At 45.2% G+C, this 23,265-nt stretch overlaps 1 protein-coding gene across 1 annotated transcript in view; it reads left to right on the forward strand.

The window, feature by feature from the left end:
* LOC126412943 (uncharacterized) overlaps positions 1 to 21,536 on the forward strand; it is a 153,796-nt gene extending 132,260 nt beyond the window's left edge. Inside the window, exon 3 of the mRNA XM_050082835.1 lies at positions 21,324 to 21,536. Coding sequence (XP_049938792.1) covers positions 21,324 to 21,536 — 213 coding nt within the window. The remainder of the gene's footprint in view (positions 1 to 21,323) is intronic.
* Positions 21,537 to 23,265: the final 1,729 nt, after the last annotated feature.

A 23,265-nucleotide genomic window follows, 5' to 3' on the forward strand; every position in this document is an offset into this window, starting at 1 on the left:
GAGCGTATTGAATAAGTCGGTACAGAACTGAGTGGAAGCTGCGATATACGATTACTATACAAAACTTAAAGCGCAATGAAACCTTCTTTTACATGAGTGGCAAACAAGTTTTAAATTTAGTGGGCATGTTTGAGTGACAATCTGGAACAACGCACCACAGTCATTAGTTAAAAGAACATACCCATGTGCCACTCCTATTTATAAGCTCTCGTTGCTGAGAAACTTTTTATGTGTATTCGCCGCGTGAAAATTATCACCCGTCTCTTATTATTTGCAGTATGCCACCTGAAAATGAGCTTATAAGAGCCCGAAACCGGTCGCCTGATTATGACAGAAATTTACAACGGAAGCAGTATTTTCAACCTCTGAAAGTATAATGGAAATGATGTGTATAATGAAATAATTATGTAAATGAACACAGTGGTGTCTATCGCTTTTCGAGAGGCTCACTGCATCATACTAAACTTACAAGAATGACTAATGCATTGTATAAAATCTCTGTCAAAGGACTCAATGTGACACAGCAATGAGCTGGAATCACTAGTTTCGTCTCAGCATAAAACGTAATTCATCAGTTAAGGCAGCTTGTCGCCGCTCACTGCATGTCGAACTGCAGTACTGCCGATGAACAGTAGTCAGCATGGGCGCATGAAACAGGCCCCTGCTACAGGGGCTCACATGCTGCTAAATGGCTGAACAGTCATTGAAGAGCCACTGTTGCCTGTGTGCCGGTTTTAGAAAGCGCCATTTTGTTTTGCACGGTACACTGTAACTACGGCGATAAATGAACAGTTTACGAACTCAGTTGTGTCGGAAATGCTTCCACCCTTGGTCCGAAATCCAATGGTCATGCCCATTTGGACCTCAGATAAACGCTCATTACTACACCGACTGCACTGCCTTCCCTCAAGATATGCTTTGTATACCCTCCACTGCTAGTGACGTCACATGTCGTTGTGACTGGTCATTTCACGTTGATGTGAGTGGACCGTGTATTTCTCACTTCTATTTCATATCGCTATTGGAGAATCAAAATCAAGGATGGAAAAATCTAATTCACTTTTCTTTTACCAGGGAAAGGATTCTGGATTTAGGTACTCCAGGTATCTTTTCTTTCATTTGGAAATTGAATATTGTAGTACAATCAAAACTTTGGGACCTAATCATTGCGAATAAATTATGACTGTTGGCTCAAAAACACGATTAAGTTACTTATTGGAATTTAAGTATTGTAGATTAGCCGACTTTCAATGCAATTATATTTTTTAAGATATTGTTAGTAAACCGTTGTGCGATTGACAGTTGGCGGCACGGTCTGCAGTAGAACATCATTGCCTTAGGAGAGCGTGGTTCGGTTCTAGGCGCTCAGTCCGGAACCGCGCGACTGCTACGGTCGCAGGTTCGAATCCTGCCTCGGGCATGGATGTGTGTGATGTCCTTAGGTTACTTAGGTTTAAGTAATTCTAAGTTCTAGGGGACTGATGACCTAAGATGTTAAGTCCTATAGTGCTCAGGGCCATTTGAGCCAAGAGCGTGGTTCGCGCGGAAATCGGAGGCGCGAGGTCAGTGACAGTGAAGATGAACCACTTCGCTCATGGAGAGGCGGCCGAGTTGGAATCTGGTGGCAAGGCGAGTAGTGTGCCGACAGCTGGTGGCTAGTGCAAGTTCTGCAATTAACAGTTACCGACTCCGAGCGTTGCAGAGACACGAGGAAGAGACACTCAGGTGGGTTCCTGGATTTCGAAGCATTGATACCTCGGCTGCGGTTGTCTGCATAACTTTGGACGTCTGGGGCGGGTACCGATAGAAGGAACGTGTCGCTTGCTTCAGCGACAGACCAGACCTGGTGTGGATGGTGTTGAAGTTGGGTGTCGGCTCCATGCTATTCTCCCTAGATGGCAGCACGGATACGTCTGGTGAGCTTCCGATTTGGTTTATAGGATGCGAATGAGGCGAGTATCGACAGTAAACATGGCTATAATTGCCATTTCCTGTACCGCTACTGTGGCTCGTCAGTTGTTCGAGATTCACGTTCGGTTCCATAGGCCATCAGACCTCTCGTCATTGATCCCACTTCTGTCTCTAGGCTGGAAAGTTGCGTGTGCACTCCTATAAAACTACTGAATTTGTTACTTTAGTTCACGCTTCAATCTGAGTGTGACCAGCGAAGTTCGGTCTCAACTCCCTAGCCTGCTGCTGTAACACGTCGGTTTGTGATGGTGCGCGTTAATGTATTAAGCGGGTTTTTTTCAGGCGCCACGCCCTCCATGTACTATTACAGGAGCGCAACATATCATTTATTGTCTTATCGCGTGTTTATACCACCGATTTTGACTGTGATTTTTTATTGTTTGTTAGGGTGGGGTCACTTTATCCTAATTATGAAGCCTCTATCAGTGAGTGGTTACTTGTTTACCCCTCGCCATTGTGGCACGAGATTGGTACAGTTTGTGGCTGGCAGTCGAACTTCCTGCTCGGTAACTACATTTGGAACTGTGTTTAGATTCTGGCCGCGTTACAAGGTGTATTCATTTGACTGCGTATCTCACCGAACAATTATTTACTGGTGTTTCTTGTTGCTGTAATTTTTTGACTGTCATGCGGCGGCGTTCGGCCTATATTAGAGGCTGGCCCAGTTTTTATAACAAATTTTCATTTGTGGTTCTTTCGGTGGGACTAGGGTGAAATAGACTTGGTCGATGGAGAAGGCGGAGTGCCCGAAGGCGGAGCCAGGTCTGCACTCGACCGAACGACCAGCCATGTGTAGGTGGTCTTGCACCACTTAATCTTTCCCAGACCACTACACCTGGCCAAGGCAGGGTTGTGTAGCAAATCGATTCATTTAACTGTCTTAATCATTGCGCACGTATTGCAGCTCTCCTTTTAACGTTTTTTTTTAATTTATTTGTTTCTGCCTCATGTCATTTATTGAAGCGTTACCCAGTTAATTTCTCAACCGATGTTACCAGATTAATTGTCTTTAAGCAAGTGTGGCTCGGCCAGGTGAATGGTTTTTAATCTTACTCTTTGTAGGCGCTGTTGGTTTTTTAACTGGCCAGACGCTAGGAGATTTAAGATCTGTTAATTTCATGAAGGTTCACACTGACTATTTGTACCATTCATGAAGCAATATTTAACATCAGTTTTGTCTTGTTATATCTCTAGCGTGATTTGCGCACCTCCACTACGGGGCGGTATATTAATTTTTTATATGGTGCTTATTTGTGGAGTACGCTTTTATTTTCGATTGTAAATCTTAGTTTCTTTCGTGAAAAAATTTTCAGTTACAATTTTTATCATTGTATTTAATCTGTTTGCTTTTAATCAATCTGGCGCTGTTATATGACTTTAAATTATTCTGTTTGTTAGTAGTCAATACCACTACAGGAGTTTTCCAAAAATGTTTAATAGATTTAGTATGTTCTGTTAACATAAAGAAAAAGTTCACAACACGATTGATGTTCAATATACCTTTAGTCCTGTCCTTTCTGCCACAGACAGCCCTACGCCAGTATTCTGATTTACAATGAATAAAAATGATGGTTAATTATCTAACATCGCTGATTCCATGTCAGGTAAAAGTGGCTTAACGAGATATACCGAGCACAATAAAATAATTAAAAGATGGTATACACCAGGAAATCGCGAAAATTCTGCCAGAAATTAGTACAACAGAGAAAAAATTCTTAAATTTCAGAAACGAAGCGATTATAAATAAGAAAAAACCGCTAGAGTTTTGTAGGGTGTTAAACAGCGAGTTTCACTGCTCTGACGTTAAGCTAGATCCAGGGCTGTTGTATATGTTGCATTCTTTATAATAAGACGATCAGCGGATGGAACAAAGAGTAGTGTCGAAAAGGTAGAAGGTCCAATTTTGTGACTGTCAGGAAACTGTAACAAAATTGAATCCAGCCATATTTTCGAGACGTGAGTACGGCCTACAGAAGCATTCATCGCTGTGCTGGCAGCAAATGGGTTTCTCGTGTCTGCGATGTAAGTCCGTATAACAAACTGGCTGGCTATTGTGTCGACGGTTAAGGCTGACATGAAAATACTCACAATGGGGGACGTGTCTGCGGCTAAACAAGCTTTCTCAATCTCTCCCTCCACTTACGCCTTGAATAAGAGGGTCGCCATTAAAGAGCGAATATTGGAGAACTGCCCCCTGGCAAAAGGTCAGAAAAGTCTCTTTACACACGAAATGAAACCTATATTTGGTGACCTAACTTTCATCGTTAATGTCCAATTATTATTTTTATTAAAATACTGCAATAGGCTGTAGAGAGTCAAGATTGATGTGTACGACAGAAAGAAATTTTTATCAAAGTTATGCGGCAAAAATTTGTGAGTAAATTACGTTTTAGACAATACCTTTAAAGAATAACTGAACGGTGAAATTTTCATGGAAATTAATCTGTGACACATTTGTGAATACAATATGAAGTACTACCACTGAAACGGATTTCTAAATTCGATTACTTCTTGCCTGTGGCGTTATTTCTAATGCTTGGCTTATTACTTTACTGCACTATCAAATCGAATGATAATTTGCCCAAGAAGCGAAAATTTAATTGGTAAACTAACGTGCTTAACACTTTAAAGAGCTCAAAAAATCTTTTCTTCGAACTTGTAACTTCCATTAAAGCAACTACCTGGCAGAGTAAAAATGTTTTTCCGACCTAGACTCAAATTCTTGACATTTGTTTTTGGCAGGAAAATGATCTGTCAACACAACTAGCCAAGTACGACTCACCTCTCCAGAGAGCTTTACTTTCACCAGTACTTTATCTTCTGTCAAACTTAACAGAAGATCTCCTGCGAGAAGCTATAGCTAAGTCAAGTTCTCGCAATATCCTTGCTTTCAGGAATGCCAGTTCCGTAAGTTTCGCGGGAGAGCTTCTATGAAATTTGGAAGGTCAGGAGATGCAGTACTGGCGAAAGTAAAGCTGTGAGGACGGACTGTAAATCACGCTTGGGGAGCTCAGCTGGTCGAGCAATTACCAGCCAAAGACAAAGATCCCGAGTCTGGGTCTCGGTCTCGCATACAGTTTTAATGTGCCACGAATTTTCGTAGTACTTTCATATCACTCTCCATTAAAGCAACATTTGATACTTTGTAGTAAACAAGGTGAGATATTTCTTAATTTTCAATAAAGTTTTTACTAGTCATTGTTTGACAATAGCACGTGTGATTGATTTCTGAATACTGTGAAAGGATTTCAAAATGTTTTCGATCTTACTCAAGCACCCAAAATTTCTTGGGGACCTTGCAATATTTTTGCAGCCGGTAACAACCGGCTGTCTACCATTACTCCGTCTTTAATTTCTGTTTATGGGACACCACTGACAAGAAGTGTCTTCAATGCATATATCTTTTTGCAGCAATATTAACAATCTTTAGGCTTATAAAGCACACTGTAGCGAGTTCGCCCTTAGCGTCAAGCAGAAACTCCTTTCTACACCAGTACAAGAATGTTTGAAATTGCAACTGTTGCCGTACAAGACTCTCGTTACTTCTGTAAATCGTTGTTTACCTCGACATGGATGAGGTTGTTAACTGGAGTTGTAGTGAGATCAGTGCAGCTTGCCAAAGTACCTTACAAATAAAAGAAAAGGCAAGTAGAGTTTTATTCATAGGCAATTATCTAGAATCTACCTTTTACAAAATATAATATATAATTGGCATCCTTCAATTTATAACATTTTGCTGCCGGTGGGAGGTCCACCAGTCAGTATGTCGCTACAAATCAACCAAAACACTATGCATCATGTAGTGCACGACTGAGATTAATTATATCGCACCATTCCAATAGTGCGTTGAACGAAAGAACTTGATTCATATCACTTCTACAAGGTGCACAGCTTTGCTTCCGCCGTTAGCCGATAGGTGGCGGCAACGGTAAGTAGAAGTGGAATGAAACAGATTGCAGACGTCAGGCAGTAGGCTTGGACCTTGGACAACATAACCTCATTCAAACATCGATTTGTGTCTGCATCATAAAGTTGTTCTTGATTAAAAATATCGGTTTACGAGCCTAATTCTCGTCATTTGCGGGAGGTGTTACTGTTTTGTTTCAATATGAAGAACACAGCGGCTGAGTCTCATCGAATGCTCTCAAGTACGTGCGGTAAGGACGTTATTAGTTTAAGAACGTGTCGTGAGTGGTTTCAACGCTTCAAGAACGGTGATCTTAACGTCGTAGACCGGCATAGTGGTGGAAGAGAGAATGTTTTCTAAGATGCAGAATTGGAGACATTGCTGAGTGAAGACTTGCGTCAAATTCAAGAAGAATTGGCACAATTAGTGGGAGTGATACAGCATGCCATTTCAAAACTTCTCAAGGCTATGGGCATGATTCAGAAGAAGAATCTTGGATTTCGTGTAAGCTGAAACCAAGATACGTTGAACGGTGTTTCTGTGTTTGTGAACAGTTGCTTCAGAGGCAAAAACGAAAGGGATTTCTGCATCGTAAAGTGACCGGGGACGAAAAATGGGTTCATTACGATAACCCTAAACGCAAATAAATCATGGGGGTATCCGGGCCATGCTTCCATGTCAACGGCCAAACCGAATATTCACGTCTCCAAGATAATGCTCTGCATTAGGTGGGACAAGCTCGGTGTAGTGTACTATGAGGTTTTAAAATCAAGTGAAACAATCACAGGTGCTCGTTATCGAACGCAATTAATGTGTTTGAGCAGGGTATTAAAAGACAAACGGCAACAATACAGCGAGAGGCACGATAAAGTCATTATGCAGCACGACAACGCTCGACCCCAAGTTGTAAAAGAGGTCAAAACGTACTTGGAAACGTTAAAATGAGAAGTCCTACCCCACCCGCCGTATTTTCGAGACATTGCTCCCTCTGACTATCACTTTTTTAGATCAATGGCGCATGACCTGGCTGACTAACACTTCAGATCTCATGAAGAAATCACAAATTGGATCGATTCATGGATCGCTTCAAAAGATGACTGATTTTTTTCTACGCGGGACTCGTACACTGCACAAAAGGTGGGAGAAAGTAGTGGCCAGCGATGGAAAATACTTTGAATGATACATATGTAACCAGTTTGTTTCACTAAAGCCTCAAATGTTGGGGGAAAAACGGTGGAAGCAAAGTTGTACACCTTGTATTATTCTCATGACCGCTACACGAGATTTGCACACTTTTCTTCGAATACAGGTCTCAAACTTATCCACCAGGTTTTCGTGAAACCTACCTCACCTGTCCTCGAAGGAATCCACGTTACACTTCCGTACGGTCTACCCAGATCGATTAATGTTTCGCAGTCTGAATTGCCATTAGGCCAGCATGTAAGAGAAACTCCAAAAAAGGCGATAGTGCAACCAGTCGTATTATATCAGAGCGCTAAGTTCTTCTCACGTAGCCAAAACAACAAACGACGAACGAATTCAGAGGTGCGCAACTAGGAACGTGACGGTTCGCTTTTAACACGTCGGGTGATGTCCGCAGCAACGGTGCGTTGCCAGCATATATAGGCGCGAACACACTAGGCCAACGAAGGCACTGAAAGACAGAGACTGGATTCGGCCGAAAGTTGGTCCCCAGTGCACCGGCGTTCGTCTTCTCATCCACACCAAACGAAGGGCTTGGGGCTAATGGATTCGACCATGAGGAATCGCAGCTGTTTCTGAAAATCTATCGACGTTGCTCACGTTTTGTTATAATCATAAAGTAGCTTTTTAATTCCATTTTTCACCGGCCGATATTATGAAGGAGTAAGAGAAATTTTTAATCATCGCATTCGGAGCATTTATTTTACTGTAAGAAGCTGATGGCAAGAAAAAGAAGATGAAGGAACGACGGTGGTGGACGACCTCTCTTTTAAAAAGCAAGAACCCGTGTGTTGAGACACAACTGACGAATTTCTTGAAACTATATCGGAATATAGGCTATTAAAAACCGAAACCAGTCAAAGAAACTAACTAAAACGACTCTTGGCTTTCCTGAAGAAACGTAGACACACACCCGTTCTAGAGAAACGACAAACTGCTGCCGAACCAATAAATATCCGACCAGACGTACATACTAGGAGAGGGATCCCAACGTCAACAGTAGCCATTTCTTTGACGTTACAGTCAATAGACCGAACCACAACCGAGGCCAGCCGCTTCGTTGGCTCCAATTTGCCACCCGTTCACATTAAAGAAACCTCGGTGAATGAAGCGGTTAATTGTAATTCGTTGGCTTAGTGTGGATTCGCATTAAGGATCTGCATCGGCTCTACAAGAGCACTTTGGATCTTCAAGTAGTTGGTAATATCGCAGCCGGCCGCTGTGGCCGAGTAGTTCTAGGCGCTTCAGTCCGGAACCACGCGGCTACTACGGTCGCAGGTTCGAATCCTACCTCGGGCATGGATGTGTGTGATGTCCTTAGGTTAGTTAGGTTTGCGTAGTTCTAAGTCTAATGCCCTGATGACCTCAGATGTTAAGTCCCATAGTGCTTAGGGCCATTTGAACCAATTGGTAATATCGCAACTGTTAGTGGAAACCTTCCATTGCCTGTAGACTCGCATACGCAATGGATTACCTTACTGGAGGACTTTGCTGTTCTGTACATCGGAATAGCTACGAATCTCTGGAGATTCAGGTTGAACTATCTCGTTCTCTTTTGGAGTACAGTGGGCTTTGACTTGGCATCGAGAGGTTATAAACTAGTTCGTCTTTTATACTTCACATTTTTTCATCGTGTTAAATAAATCAAAGTAGTATTAAAGTTCGGTGTCAAATACTGCACAATATCTTTCATTTACCAACTGTTACTGAAAACTGTAATATGTTATATCAAGTAGAAGAGTAGTCCAAATTATTCTTAATCTAATTAAAACCGTCCGACGACGATACTTGTAGCGTATGCGATGTCACTTTTGTTTCTGCAAAATATTCGCCGTGCTCTCTTACTGAAATAATTATGGAATCAGTCACATATTTCCTAAGATACTCCGTATGATCACGTCATTCAATCTTCCTCAGCAACTTTAAAAACTATTCCAAAAATCTTGGCATACGAATTAACCACATCAACTCACGTTTCACACTCTCAATCTCCCATAACTGTAACTCCCTCAGTCCTACTAGACCATCACTGAAAGTTGATTATACCCATCCACTCCCATTTGTCCATTCTCATTCATTCACTCAGCCCAACTCTTTGTCTCTATCTCTGCGCCTCTCTGTCATTGTCTTCTGCCACACAGCCATTCTCCTTCGTTTTGTCTTACTACTGCAATCTACACTCACGGTCACTGTGTCCCTCTTGCCCTCTCTTACTGCTACTATCTGATTCACTCCTTCCCGTGGCTGCTGTCTCCTCCCACTATCTCTCCCTTCATCGACGTCATTGTCATAAACTCTGTCTCTCATTGTCACTCTTACCCACGTCTACTATTACCTTCTGCTTATTCCTGTCCCACTAGCATTGTCTCCATCACCCTTTTCGTAGCACTGTTCAGTCAATGTCAGCTATGTTCCACTACACTGTGCCCCTTTCTCTCAAATTGACCCTCTCATTCCAGTTTCTACACTCCTGGAAATTGAAATAAGAACACCGTGAATTCATTGTCCCAGGAAGGGGAAACTTTATTGACACATTCCTGGGGTCAGATACATCACATGATCACACTGACAGAACCACAGGCACATAGACACAGGCAACAGAGCATGCACAATGTCGGCACTAGTACAGTGTATATCCAGCTTTCGCAGCAATGCAGGCTGCTATTCTCCCATGGAGACGATCGTAGAGATGCTGGATGTAGTCCTGTGGAACGGCTTGCCATGCCATTTCCACCTGGCGCCTCAGTTGGACCAGCGTTCGTGCTGGACGTGCAGACCGCGTGAGACGACGCTTCATCCAGTCCCAAACATGCTCAATGGGGGACAGATCCGGAGATCTTGCTGGCGAGGGTAGTTGACTTACACCTTCTAGAGCACGTTGGGTGGCACGGGATACATGCGGACGTGCATTGTCCTGTTGGAACAGCAAGTTCCCTTGCCGGTCTAGGAATGGTAGAACGATGGGTTCGATGACGGTTTGGATGTACCGTGCACTATTCAGTGTCCCCTCGACGATCACCAGTGGTGTACGGCCAGTGTAGGAGATCGCTTCCCACACCATGATGCCTGGTGTTGGCCCTGTGTGCCTCGGTCGTATGCAGTCCTGATTGTGGCGCTCACCTGCACGGCGCCAAACACCCATACGTCCATCATTGGCACCAAGGCAGAAGTGACTCTCATCGCTGAAGACGACATGTCTCCATTCGTCCCTCCATTCACGCCTGTCGCGACACCACTGGAGGCGGGCTGCACGATGTTGGGGCGTGGGCGGAAGACGGCCTAACGGTGTGCGGGACCGTAACCCAGCTTCATGGAGACGGTTGCGAATGGTCCTCGCCGATACCCCAGGAGCAACAGTGTCCCTAATTTGCTGGGAAGTGGCGGTGCGGTCCCCTACGGCACTGCGTAGGATCCTACGGTCTTGGCGTGCATCCGTGCGTCGCTGCGGTCCGGTCCCAGGTCGACGGGCACGTGCACCTTCCGCCGACCACTGGCGACAACATCGATGTACTGTGGAGACCTCACGCCCCACGTGTTGAGCAATTCGGCGGTACGTCCACCCGGCCTCCCGCATGCCCACTATACGCCCTCGCTCAAAGTCCGTCAACTGCACATACGGTTCACGTCCACGCTGTCGCGGCATGCTACCAGTGTTAAAGACTGCGATGGAGCTCCGTATGCCACGGCAAACTGGCTGACACTGACGGCGGCGGTGCACAAATGCTGCGCAGCTAGCGCCATTCGACGGCCAACACCGCGGTTCCTGGTGTGTCCGCTGTGCCGTGCGTGTTATCATTGCTTGTACAGCCCTCTCGCAGTGTCCGGAGCAAGTATGGTGGGTCTGACACGCCGGTGTCAATGTGTTCTTTTTTCCATTTCCAGGAGTGTATATCACAAACACCACTTACTGTGTTCCAGTTTTTATTACTTTTCCGTCTTTTTCTCTCTGTACTCTTCTCTCTCGGCATAAAAAAGCGTTAATATGTTCGTTTGCCAAAATTTTTGGGGAAAATTTTAAAGGCGCTGAGGAAGGTAGAATTAGGCACCTGGTACCCCACTTATCAGTCATATTCTTTTAAACTGATGGATATTCACCTTTTTGTGCTCCAATACGACAGAATTTATCCACTGGTTCCTTTCTTTTCTCTGTTACTGCAGGGTATGTTACTCATATGAAAAGTATTTTACGGATCTGTAAAATTTTGAAGTGTATTTATGTGAAACTGAAGTAACAATAAACTATTTTTACAACTCAGACCGGACTTTATATGCACAAATATTTTGCTTGTGCTTCGTTACTACTGCATGTGGCTCCTAGAACACATCTAATGATAACATGCCAACTTCAGCATGTTTTGCGTATTATGTCACGTTATAATTTATGTCTTCGCATCACACCGGATTTTACGAGCGTATTTCACGTGTAAGTCGGGTAATCTGAACCTCTGTAGCTCAGAAACTGATAAAGATGTTAAGAAAATTTTGAAAGTTCTTTGAGATAGGGATCCGAGAGATGCACTGTAAGAGTTTCGGCCATTTCTGGGAATAGCCGTCTCGGAATCCGTCGCTTGCCTTCAACATGAACAAACTTGGTGTTTTCTAAGGAACCGACCAATGAACGAATTACGCTCTCATAATGTAGCGTATCGACTTTATTTGGTCAAAAAAATACACCAAAGCGGAAGTGAGTTGCAAGAGAGCAAGAGAGCCACAAGCAGATGAGACTGTTGCACGTTGCAAATTAAAACATGGCCGACTGGCTTTGCAAAGAGGGGTGGGCTGGGCACGATAGCGCAACAGCAGATGGTGCAATAAGCTAATGGAAGGAAGGAAATCTTTCCTCACTTCCCAACAGGGAAGTGTTTTACCGTACGTTCCTTAAGCCCCAAACGAAGATAGTCTGGAGCGTATAGTGTACTAAACCTTTCTCAGCCCAGTGTCAGAACCTGCACCATACGCCTGTGTCAAGTGACATCCTGGGATGCAGAGCGGGGTCCGCTGTACGACCATGAGACGGGGCAGCCTGCCCTGAGTCACGAGGGAGCTGACCTGTCACTGGAGGAAGTTCACAGCCATCTTCAGCTGCCCCGCCATGCTGTCATCACAATAGCACTGTCATCTGCATATGAGTGATGGTATGCTTGGCCCAGCTCTTTGCGCTGTCAGAAATGTTGGTCATCTGTTGTTTCACATGAGAGACAGCTGGACCCCTATATATCAAGCTACTGTCATTCTGACGTCTCATTCCACTCTCCACGGGCAACAATCCAGCTGTCATCATTTGACAATAGGTCCATTATGGACCCCCGAAGAATTCCTCACCTGTGCCAATCTCTCCATCTCAGAGTAACTCTTGCTGTCTAGGTCCTCAGTTATTTGTTGCATGTATTCCAATCTCTGTTTTCCTCTGGAGTTTTACCCTCTGAAGCTCTCTCTCGTACCGTGAAATTCATTCCCGATGTCTTAACAGGTGTCATCCTGTCCCTTCTTCTTGTCAGTGTTTTAAATGTATTTCCTTCCTCGCAGATTGTCTGGAGAGCCTTCTCATTCCTTGTCTTATCAGCCCACCTAATGTTCGACGTTCTTCTGTAGCAACGCATCTCAAATGCCCCATTTCTCTCCTTTTCTGGGTTTCCACAGTCCATGTCTCACTATCGTATAATCTTGTTCTCTGAACGTACATTCTCATAAATTCCATTTTCAAATAAATGCCTGTGTTTGATATTAGCAGACTTCTCTTCTCCAGGAATGTCATTATTGACAGTGCTGGTCTTGTCGGGTGTTGCAATTCTTAGAACTGTGTGGATGATAATTTTTCGAAGGCCAAATGGCACATCCATCAGACTCATACATTCCACGCTTCAGCGTGAACAATCGTTTTGTTGCCATTAGCCCAATGATTTTAGAAATGTTGATGCAATCTTATCTATTTTCTGCCTTATTCGCTCTCAAGTCTTCCAAAACACTTTTCGACTCTGATTCTAATAGTGGATCCACTATCTCTTCTATATCGACTCCTGTTTCTTCTTCCCTCATAGACGCATTCAGTGTACTTTTTCTATCTACCCAGTCGTTCCTCTGTATTTAACACTGGAATTCCCATTGCACTATTAATGTTACCAACTTTGCTTTTAATTTCATTGAAGGTTTTTTGACCTTTTCATATGCTGAGTCAATAGTTTCGTCAATCATTCCTTTTTCAATTTCTTCACGTTCTTCATGGAGCCGTTTCACATTTTCTTTATTGCACTTCCTCTTAATTTCATTCCTAAGTGGCTTCTGTTTCTGTAGTCCTGAATTTCCCTGAACATTTTCGTACCTTCCTCTTTCATCGATCAACTGAAGTACTTCATCTCTTACCCATGGTTCATTCACAGTTACCTTGTTTGTACCGTTTTCTTTTTTTCTTTCCAGTTTCAGTGACTGTACGTTTCAGAGGCGTCCATTGATCTTCAACTAAAATGCCTACGGAACTATTCTTCATCGCAGTACCTATATCTCAGACGTTGTTGGTGAGCCTTACAGTTTAGTAACTGATGTTGGAATCTGTGCCTGACCATGATGTAATCTAACTGAAATCTTCTCGTACCTTTCGGTCTTTTCCAAGTACATCTTCACCTCTTGTGATTCTTGGACGGAGTTTTCATTGTTACGAGTTGATATTTATTGCAGCTCCTCCCTCATTCCAAGTACCAAGCCCGTTATCTCCAGCATACCTTTCTTATACTCCTTCTCCAACAACTCCCTTCTAATCATCCTCGACTGTTAGATTTTCATCTTTCTTGAAGTACTTAATTACCCGTTCAGTATTCTCATCTTCGGCTTGCGACATCGGTACGTATATACACTCCTGGAAATGGAAAAAAGAACACATTGACACCGGTGTGTCAGACCCACCATACTTGCTCCGGACACTGCGAGAGGGCTGTACAAGCAATGATCACACGCACGGCACAGCGGACACACCAGGAACCGCGGTGTTGGCCGTCGAATGGCGCTAGCCGCGCAGCATTTGTGCACCGCCGCCGTCAGTGTCAGCCAGTTTGCCGTGGCATACGGAGCTCCATCGCAGTCTTTAACACTGGTAGCATGCCGCGACAGCGTGGACGTGAACCGTATGTGCAGTTGACGGACTTTGAGCGAGGGCGTATAGTGGGCATGCGGGAGGCCGGGTGGACGTACCGTCGAATTGCTCAACACGTGGGGCGTGAGGTCTCCACAGTTCATCGATGTTGTCGCCAGTGGTCGGCGGAAGGTGCACGTGCCCGTCGACCTGGGACCGGACCGCAGCGACGCACGGATGCACGCCAAGACCGTAGGATCCTACGCAGTGCCGTAGGGGACCGCACCGCCACTTCCCAGCAAATTAGGGACACTGTTGCTCCTGGGGTATCGGCGAGGACCATTCGCAACCGTCTCCATGAAGCTGGGCTACGGTCCCGCACACCGTTAGGCCGTCTTCCGCTCACGCCCCAACATCGTGCAGCCCGCCTCCAGTGGTGTCGCGACAGGCGTGAATGGAGGGACGAATGGAGACGTGTCGTCTTCAGCGATGAGAGTCGCTTCTGCCTTGGTGCCAATGATGGTCGTATGCGTGTTTGGCGCCGAGCAGGTGAGCGCCACAATCAGGACTGCATACGACCGAGGCACACAGGGCCAACACCCGGCATCATGGTGTGGGGAGCGATCTCCTACACTGGCCGTACACCACTGGTGATCGTCGAGGGGACACTGAATAGTGCACGGTACATCCAAACCGTCATCGAACCCATCGTTCTACCATTCCTAGACCGGCAAGGGAACTTGCTGTTCCAACAGGACAATGCACGTCCGCATGTATCCCGTGCCACCCAACGTGCTCTAGAAGGTGTACGTCAACTACCCTGGCCAGCAAGATCTCCGGATCTGTCCCCCATTGAGCATGTTTGGGACTGGATGAAGCGTCGTCTCACGCGGTCTGCACGTCCAGCACGAACGCTGGTCCAACTGAGGCGCCAGGTGGAAATGGCATGGCAAGCCGTTCCACAGGACTACATCCAGCATCTCTACGATCGTCTCCATGGGAGAATAGCAGCCTGCATTGCTGCGAAAGGTGGATATACACTGTACTAGTGCCGACATTGTGCATGCTCTGTTGCCTGTGTCTATGTGCCTGTGGTTCTGTCAGTGTGATCATGTGATGTATCTGACCCCAGGAATGTGTCAATAAAGTTTCCCCTTCCTGGGACAATGAATTCACGGTGTTCTTATTTCAATTTCCAGGAGTGTACACACACATATATATATATATATATATATATATATATATATATATATATATATATATATGTGTGTGTGTGTGTGTATGTATATAAACGGTTGTTGTCGGTGTTAGTTTGCTGTCGATAATGATGAGAACTACAACCCTGTCAGTGAACTGTTCACTGTAACTCACTCTGTGTTGTACCTTCCTATTCATAACGAACGCTATCACCTTACATCATTTTCTTGTGATGTTAATTTTACCCTCCACTCCTCTGACCAGAAATGCCTGTCCTCTTTCCTTTTAACTTCACTCATATCCACTATATCTGGATTGAGCCTTAGCAATTCCCTCTTCAGAATTTCTAGATTCCTTACACATTCAAATTTCTCTATTTTCCACGTCCCGAATCGTAGAACGTCATCCTTTCGTTGGTTGTTCCATCTGTTTCTCATGGTCACCTCCCCCTTTGCTGTTGCCTTCCGGAGATTCGGATCTGGGACTAGTCCGGAATCTTTTGCCGATGGAGAGACCTTCATGACACTTTCTCAGCTACAGGCCACGGGTCCTGTGAACACAATTTACGTGTCTTTAACGCACTGGTGTCCGTGGCCTCCTGTATCCTTACGCCGTTGTTAACTGCTGATCCTTCCGCCTTTCGGCGCAGTTTGCCACCCGAGGGGCAAGAGACTGCACTGAAGAATTCTCTGCTCCGCCGCCTTGTTTGGCAATGCCGTTGGCTAAATGATGGTGCCGGAAACCTTCGACAGCTATTACTGATAATTTTTATTTAAAATGCAAGCGATGGTGGTGTTCGAACGAGTAACAGATGACGTTTTGATTACTAATCATAGACGCAGCATCTACGCCACGGGTATACGTAGACCATATCAAATTCAAACAGAACCAACCGATTTGCTCCTTTATTCTAGGGTAGTTATACTAAGGCGATCATTCTGTAGGGTATACAAAAGTTCCCTAGTCCAGGAGGTACCTCGACACAACCCGAGGTACAAGCGGCGGAAAGATTCTGCCTTTTATGCCAGTCAGTTTGGAACATATTAAGCAGCGCATGTTTTTTTGCGTGCTTACCGATTAGGCACAATGAGTGGGGTTTCTAGGCGTTGTCTCGTCTAAGTCACTGTATGTGACAAATTTTCGTTCTTCGAGAGTATACTGGAAGGCGATTATGTCTATCGGAGGCCAAGTACCGTGGGTGACGGAAATTGTTTAGGCATTTTCGTGCTGACAATATGGGTTTTACGATTCGATAACTAGTTCGTTTTGCAACTTCAGCATGGCAGAGTGAGTCAGTAGGTTGGGTTGCGAGAACGGCTAGGCAGAATGAAAGTGGAACAAGGTTATACACACTATCTGATCAAAAGGATCCGGACATCCCTTTGCAATGTAAAAATGAGCACTAGAGGTCAAGATAGGCGGACGCGCCAGTGGGGAAACGATAACAGCAGAATAGATTGATCAGGAAAGCTCAGCGACTTTGAACTGGGACTAGTCACTGGATTTATTCTAAGTAAAACACCAAAAGGGTGATTTAAACATTTCTAAAGCTGCCTAAGTCGAGTGTCTATGGTGTGACTGTGAACGTGACGGAACAGCAACAACTAAACAAAAACCGGGAAGACTTCATGTAATGACGAACAGGAATCATCGAGTATTTCGGAACGTTGCCGTAAAAAAATGAAGTTTAGTGTTGCCACCTGCCGTCTGTGAGTGGTTGTTGCACGTTTACGTCGAACTTAGACGGTGGTCACATAAATGTGACTTGACCGTGTATAACTGGGACACAGGCGAATGGGAAATCTTTCTAGTGACGATAGGGGCCTCAAGAGGGGAGATTCACTGACATACGACTTTTCCATAGGGCACATTGTTATGGCCCATCGACTGGAAACGAGCGTCTCTGAAACGGCGAAACCTTACCTTTATTCTCGCGGTACTGTTGGAAGCATTAATGCCAAGCGTTTGTCTTACGGAGACACCTTGAGTAGAAGACGAGGTGGCAGATCAGACGACGGGGTACAATGCTGATACAGCGCAAGTATTTCAGAACACGTGGTTCAGCGCACATTTTTGACCACGAAGCTACGTAGGAGATGACTATGTTGAGCCCTCGTCATTTACGATTGCAGTTATCCCGGAATCATGGCAGATTGGTTCAACGGAAACATGTCACCAGGTCGGATGAATTACGTTCCGTATTACACTCAGTCGTGTCGAGATGCATTATTATCCAGCCGGTCGAAGTGGCCGTGCGGTTAAAGGCGCTGCAGTCTGGAACCGCAAGACCGCTACGGTCGCAGGTTCGAATCCTGCCTCGGGCATGGATGTTTGTGATGTCCTTAGGTTAATTAGGTTTAACTATTTCTAAGTTCTAGGGGACTAATGACCTCAGCAGTTGAGTCCCATAGTGCTCAGAGCCATTTGAACCATTTTTTTGCGTTATTATCCAGCTGAATATTTGCTCTAAAAGATCATTGCGCCACGGATCTAGACTGATGCGGTTGTAATATACTTTGGGTGCATTTACCTGGACATACATAGAGCGTTCGGTAACAATAGAATACAACATTAACTGCCGTGGACTCGTGAACGTTATTGCGGACCACCGGCATGTCTTCGTGTTTGTTATCATGCCCGACGGCGACAGCATCGTCCAGAAAGTAATTGTCAATCTCTTAAGGCCAGCATTGTGATACCATGGTTTTAGCAACGTGGTAGTGAAGTAAAGCCCGTATCTTGGCCAACAAATTCTTCTGATATCAACCAGATGGGATAAGTCTCGAACGTTATTGCGCATCAGGTTCGCGCACACAGATTTGCGTAAATTGCACTACATGTTTGTAGATATCTGGAGCTACATATTTCCGGAAACCTGTCAAGAATTTTTCGAATCCATACTATGCAGAATCTCTGCCGTTATTTGTTCCAAAAGTGGGCCAACATGCTTTTAACTAGATGGTTATAATGTTCCGTCTCATCCTTGTAATTTACACGGGGAATTTTCCAGGATGATACTAAGCTGAGTGATATAGCCATATAAAGGTACTGGCGAGCGCAGTGTAACGAACAGTAAGTTAGAATGATCGAATATAAACGAAGTGCTTTACACAGGTGATGAAAATGAAATGCAATCACGTTATATTAAATTCGATAAAGGGTCTTGGGGTTGGTGTTACATGCACAGTTACATCTCTCAACCATCTCTTTTTGATCTGGATGTGAGCTCTTCTACCGCTCCCCGAATAAATTACGCTTGTATCTATTTAAATTTGCGAGCGCTAATAACCAGCGAAATAGGGGGTGGAATTTTAGATTTCGCAAAGGAGAAGAAAGAAGAAAGCGTGGCCCCAGGGAAGGAACGTATTCTCTTCTTGAATGCTGGAAGAGCACTCTCTCTTATCTTCCGGAGGGCTGGTGGCACCATCACGTGCCTACCTTCTGCCCAGTGGTACATTGCGAGTGTTCTCATTGCTGTTTCTTTACCATATAGCATGGCACCACAGTCTTCATGTTCTTGATAAGGAAGTGTGTGTGATTGTATGCAATACCACTGCCTGTAAATTATGTCGGAGGGGCGTATAAGGAAGAAAAAATTTGATGAATTGGTATCATTTAGCTGTTTGCGGGAATCGATAGCCATTCTAATCTCACAAAACAGAACTTCAATGAGTGCTTCCCACGTTTCAGTAGCTCAGTATAGATATGGAAGAAGACAAAGAAAATTCTACATTTAAGTTATACTTAGTAATGATTTGTCAAAGGACTGTAGTGAAATTTCGACATTATACATATTTGTTTTACATAGTACTGTAGCCATCGATCTTAGCCACAATGCTATTTTTTCTACACCTATTTTATTTTATGAGATTTGTGTAGTATCATCCAAGGAACGTGGTGCCACACCACAGCTGACAACGTGCGTCAGTATCACAGACATTAGTAATGTCTCGCTGCCATTCACAAAGACGAATAGGAGATGCTTAAGAAGACAAGCCCATTCTCTCAGCGCAGCAGTGCCCTCACAGGAAGATCAATACAGAGCCGAGCATGGAAGCCACGTTTGTGACCTCAGCTGAAGCAGTCAGCATCATCAAGTAGATCTAAAGATTATTCAAGTCCCTTTGTAAATGTCGAAAATTGTGCAAGAGACCTAATATTCCATGTTTTGTAGTTCCAATACGCAATTTCGCAGAGCAATCAAACAACCCACAGTCACAGCTGGACGACTACGGTTTCGTCTGGTCCTATCAATTGACTTCTGTATATGGTCAGCTTTGGTTTCGTTCAACCTTAGTCTATGTGAATACTTTTGCTGCAGTCTAATACGAAACTATTCACTTTCAACGACTACATTTGTAGAATTACTGGTCATACTGACGCGTCCTGTTAATACAGTCGCCTGCAGACACTATTCAAGTTACGTGAGGTACGTATTTTGGCCTAGGCTTCAGCTGCGGAACTGTACTTCTGTTCCTATACAGTGGCCGTTCAGAACGGGGTCCTCGCCACTATCATGCCCCTTCCACACTGCGCTGCCTACGCCGCTGCAAATCAACTTACACTACTGGCCATTAAAATTGCTACACCACGAAGATGACGTGCTACAGACGCGAAATTTAACCGACAGGAAGCAGATGCTGTGATATGCAAATGCTTAGCTTTTCAGAGCTACAACGTGCTGACATGAGGAAAGTTTCCAACCGATTTCTTATCCACAAACAGCAGTTCATCGGCGTTGCCTCGTGAAACGTTGTGGTGATGCCTCGTGTAAGGAGGAGATATGCGTACCATCACGTTTCCGACTTTGATAAAGGTCGGATTGTAGCCTATCGCGATTGCGGTTTATCGTATCGCGACATTGCTGCTCGCGTTGGTCAAGACCCAATGACTGTTAGCAGAATATGGAATCGGTGGGTTCAGGAGGGTAATACAGAACGCCCTGCTTGATCCCAACGGCTTCGTATCACTAGCAGTCACGATGACAGGCATCTTATCCGCATGGCTTTAAAGGATCGTGCAGCCAGCTCCCTGAGTCAACAGGCGAGGACGCTTGCAAGACAACAACCATCTGCACGAACAGTTCGACGACGTTTGCAGCAGCATGGACTATCAGCTCGGAGAACATGGCTGCGGTTACAATTGACGCTGCATCACAGAGAGGAGCGCCTGCGATGGTGCACTCAACGACGAACCTGGGTGCACGAACGGCAAAACGTCACTTATTCGGAAGAATCCAGGTTCTATCTACAGCATCATGATCGTGTTTGGCGACATCGCGGTGAACGCACATTGGAAGCATGTATTCGTTATCGCCGTACTGGGGTATCACCCGGCGTGATGGTATGGGGTGCCATTGGTTACACGTATAGGTCACCACTTGTTCTCATTGACGGCACTTTGAATATTGGACGTTACATTTCAGATGTATTACGACCAGTGCTCTACCCTTCATTCTATCCCTGCGAAACCCCACATTTCAGCAGGATAATGCACGCCCGCCTGTTGCAGGTACTGTACGGGCCTTTATGGACACAGACAATGTTCGACTGCTGCCCTGGACGGCACGTTCTCCAGATCTCTGACCAATTGAAAACGTGTGGTCAATGGTGGCCGAGCAACTGTCTCGTCACTACTCTTGAACTGTGGTATCGTGTTAAGGCTGCATGGGCAGCTGTACCTGTACACGCCATCCAAGCTCTGTTTGACTCAATTCCCAGGCGTATCAAGGCCGTTATTACGGCCAGAGGTGGTTGTTCTGGGTACTGATTTCTCAGGATCTATGCACCCAAATTGCGTGAAAATGTAATCACATGTCAGTTCTAGTATAATATATTTGTCCGATTAATACCCATTTATCATCTTCATTTCTTATTGGTGTAGCAATTTTAATGGCCCATAGTGTATTTCGTTCGTTCTGAATTTCTCCACAAACGATGGAACGCGTGTTGTTCTATGTAACAGCGCCTGACTATTCGGTAGCGTGCTCCGACGCAAGAGTTCCCGACCGTGCAGACACTTCCGAATCTGAGAGGCCCGCCGCAGAAAGTGAGACGCGGTGTGGCGGCTGACAGGTGCCCGTTGGAGCCCGCCTTACTTTCCGGCTCTGCGGTTGAGGCGGCGGCGGAACAGCGCGCCGAGTTCCTGCGAATGCCCGCCGCAAACTGCCGGCTCGCGGCCGCCAGCTGCCGCTGACACCATGAATAATGCAGCGAGACGGGGGCGGGGAGGAAAGTGTGGGGTCCCGCGAGCGGCGGGGGAAGAGGGCTGTAGGGCCGAACCGTCTGAATGAGCCGGCGCCTCGTGCTTTGCAGGGGTGCCTGCGGTGCTCTAAAGGAACCTCGCACTGTATCTGCCCTACTGAGCTTTAAACGAGCAAGTTCATTACACCAGCCGGGATGATACGTTTAAGAAATCTAAACTGCTCAAATCAGTTTTGCAGCGCTGTCAACAACTGAACAGTTCATTTTATTTTTCTCAAAAACTTTTCCTCAGTCTCTTGAACAGTGTCATTTAAATTTGGCGTGACTGCGCTTTTGACATTGGTCCGATTATTAATGTCGTTTTCCATCCATGTTGTTGTTATGGTCTTCAGTCCTGAGACTGGTTTGATACAGCTCTCCATGCTACTGTATCCTGTGCAAGCTTCATCATCTTCCAGTACCTACTGCACCCTACATTTTCCTGAATCTGCTTAGTGTATTCCTCTCTTGGTCTCCCTCTACGATTTTTACCCTCCACGCTGCCTTCCAATACTAAATTGGTGATCCCTTGATGCCTCAGGTCATGTCCTACCAACCGATCCCTTCTCCTAGTCGAGGTGTGCCATCCATTTGTATTATAAAATACATGTACGTGTGTGTGTACGCTAAACATAACCCCCCACCCCCGGCCTAAACCACTAGACGCTGGACCAGTTTCAACCAAACCTGGTACTCATGTCGCTTAGTGTTAGGCAACAATTTTTGTTTTTATTTTGGGGGGGGGGGGTAAGATCCACTTACGTCTCATTGGCCAGGGGACATGACTTCATAAACACTGATAGGAGTGAAAAACTGCCGCATCATGCTAAATTTATTACTTCTGTTCTTCTAACTCTATTAGCAAGAAGTTTCTCAGACGGTATCCAAACATGCTGCTAACTGCACCTACGAAGTTATGTCATGACATAACTCATAGTCCAGGAGATATGCCGTCATAACCACTGAGAAGCATCAGAAACTGCATCACCGCGCGTGACATTTAAATTTATTACTTCTTTGCTACTAACACTATTAGCAACCTACACTCATGCTCATAAATTAAGGATAATTGCAGAATGTAGTGCCACACAACGTAGGACTACACAAAACTGGCGCTAATATCATAGGCACATAGGGAACAGACACAACACGGATCTGTAAGTCAACGATATTAGTAATAAGTTGAGAAAACCGTCGCGAAACACATGTGCTACAAAACGCCGCTGTTCCCTGCGCATGTACCCCGACATCAGTATGGGATATGATCACCATGCACACATACACAGCCCGCACAATGGGTTAGCTTACCCTGGAAGCATATTCTGGATCAGATGGTCCAGCAGCTGCTGGGGTATAGCCTCCCATTCTTGCACCAGTGCCTGTCGGAGCTCCTGAAGTGTCCTAGGGGTATGAAGACGTGCAGCAATACGTCGACCGAGAGCATGCCTGACGTGCTCAATGGGGTTTAGGTCTGGAGAACAGGCAGGCCACTCCATTTGCCTGATATCTTCTGTTTCAAGGTACTCCTCCACGATGGCAGCTCGGTGGGACCGAACGTTATCATCCATCAGGAGGAACGTGGGACCCACTGCTTCCCTGAAAAGGCGGACATACTGGTGCAAAATGACGTCCCGATACACCTGACGTGTCACAGTTCCGCTAGAATAGTTGCCATAAACTAG

The sequence above is a fragment of the Schistocerca serialis genome, chromosome 7 (assembly GCF_023864345.2).
Source record: "Schistocerca serialis cubense isolate TAMUIC-IGC-003099 chromosome 7, iqSchSeri2.2, whole genome shotgun sequence".
In the NCBI taxonomy this organism is placed as follows: Eukaryota; Metazoa; Arthropoda; class Insecta; order Orthoptera; family Acrididae; genus Schistocerca; species Schistocerca serialis.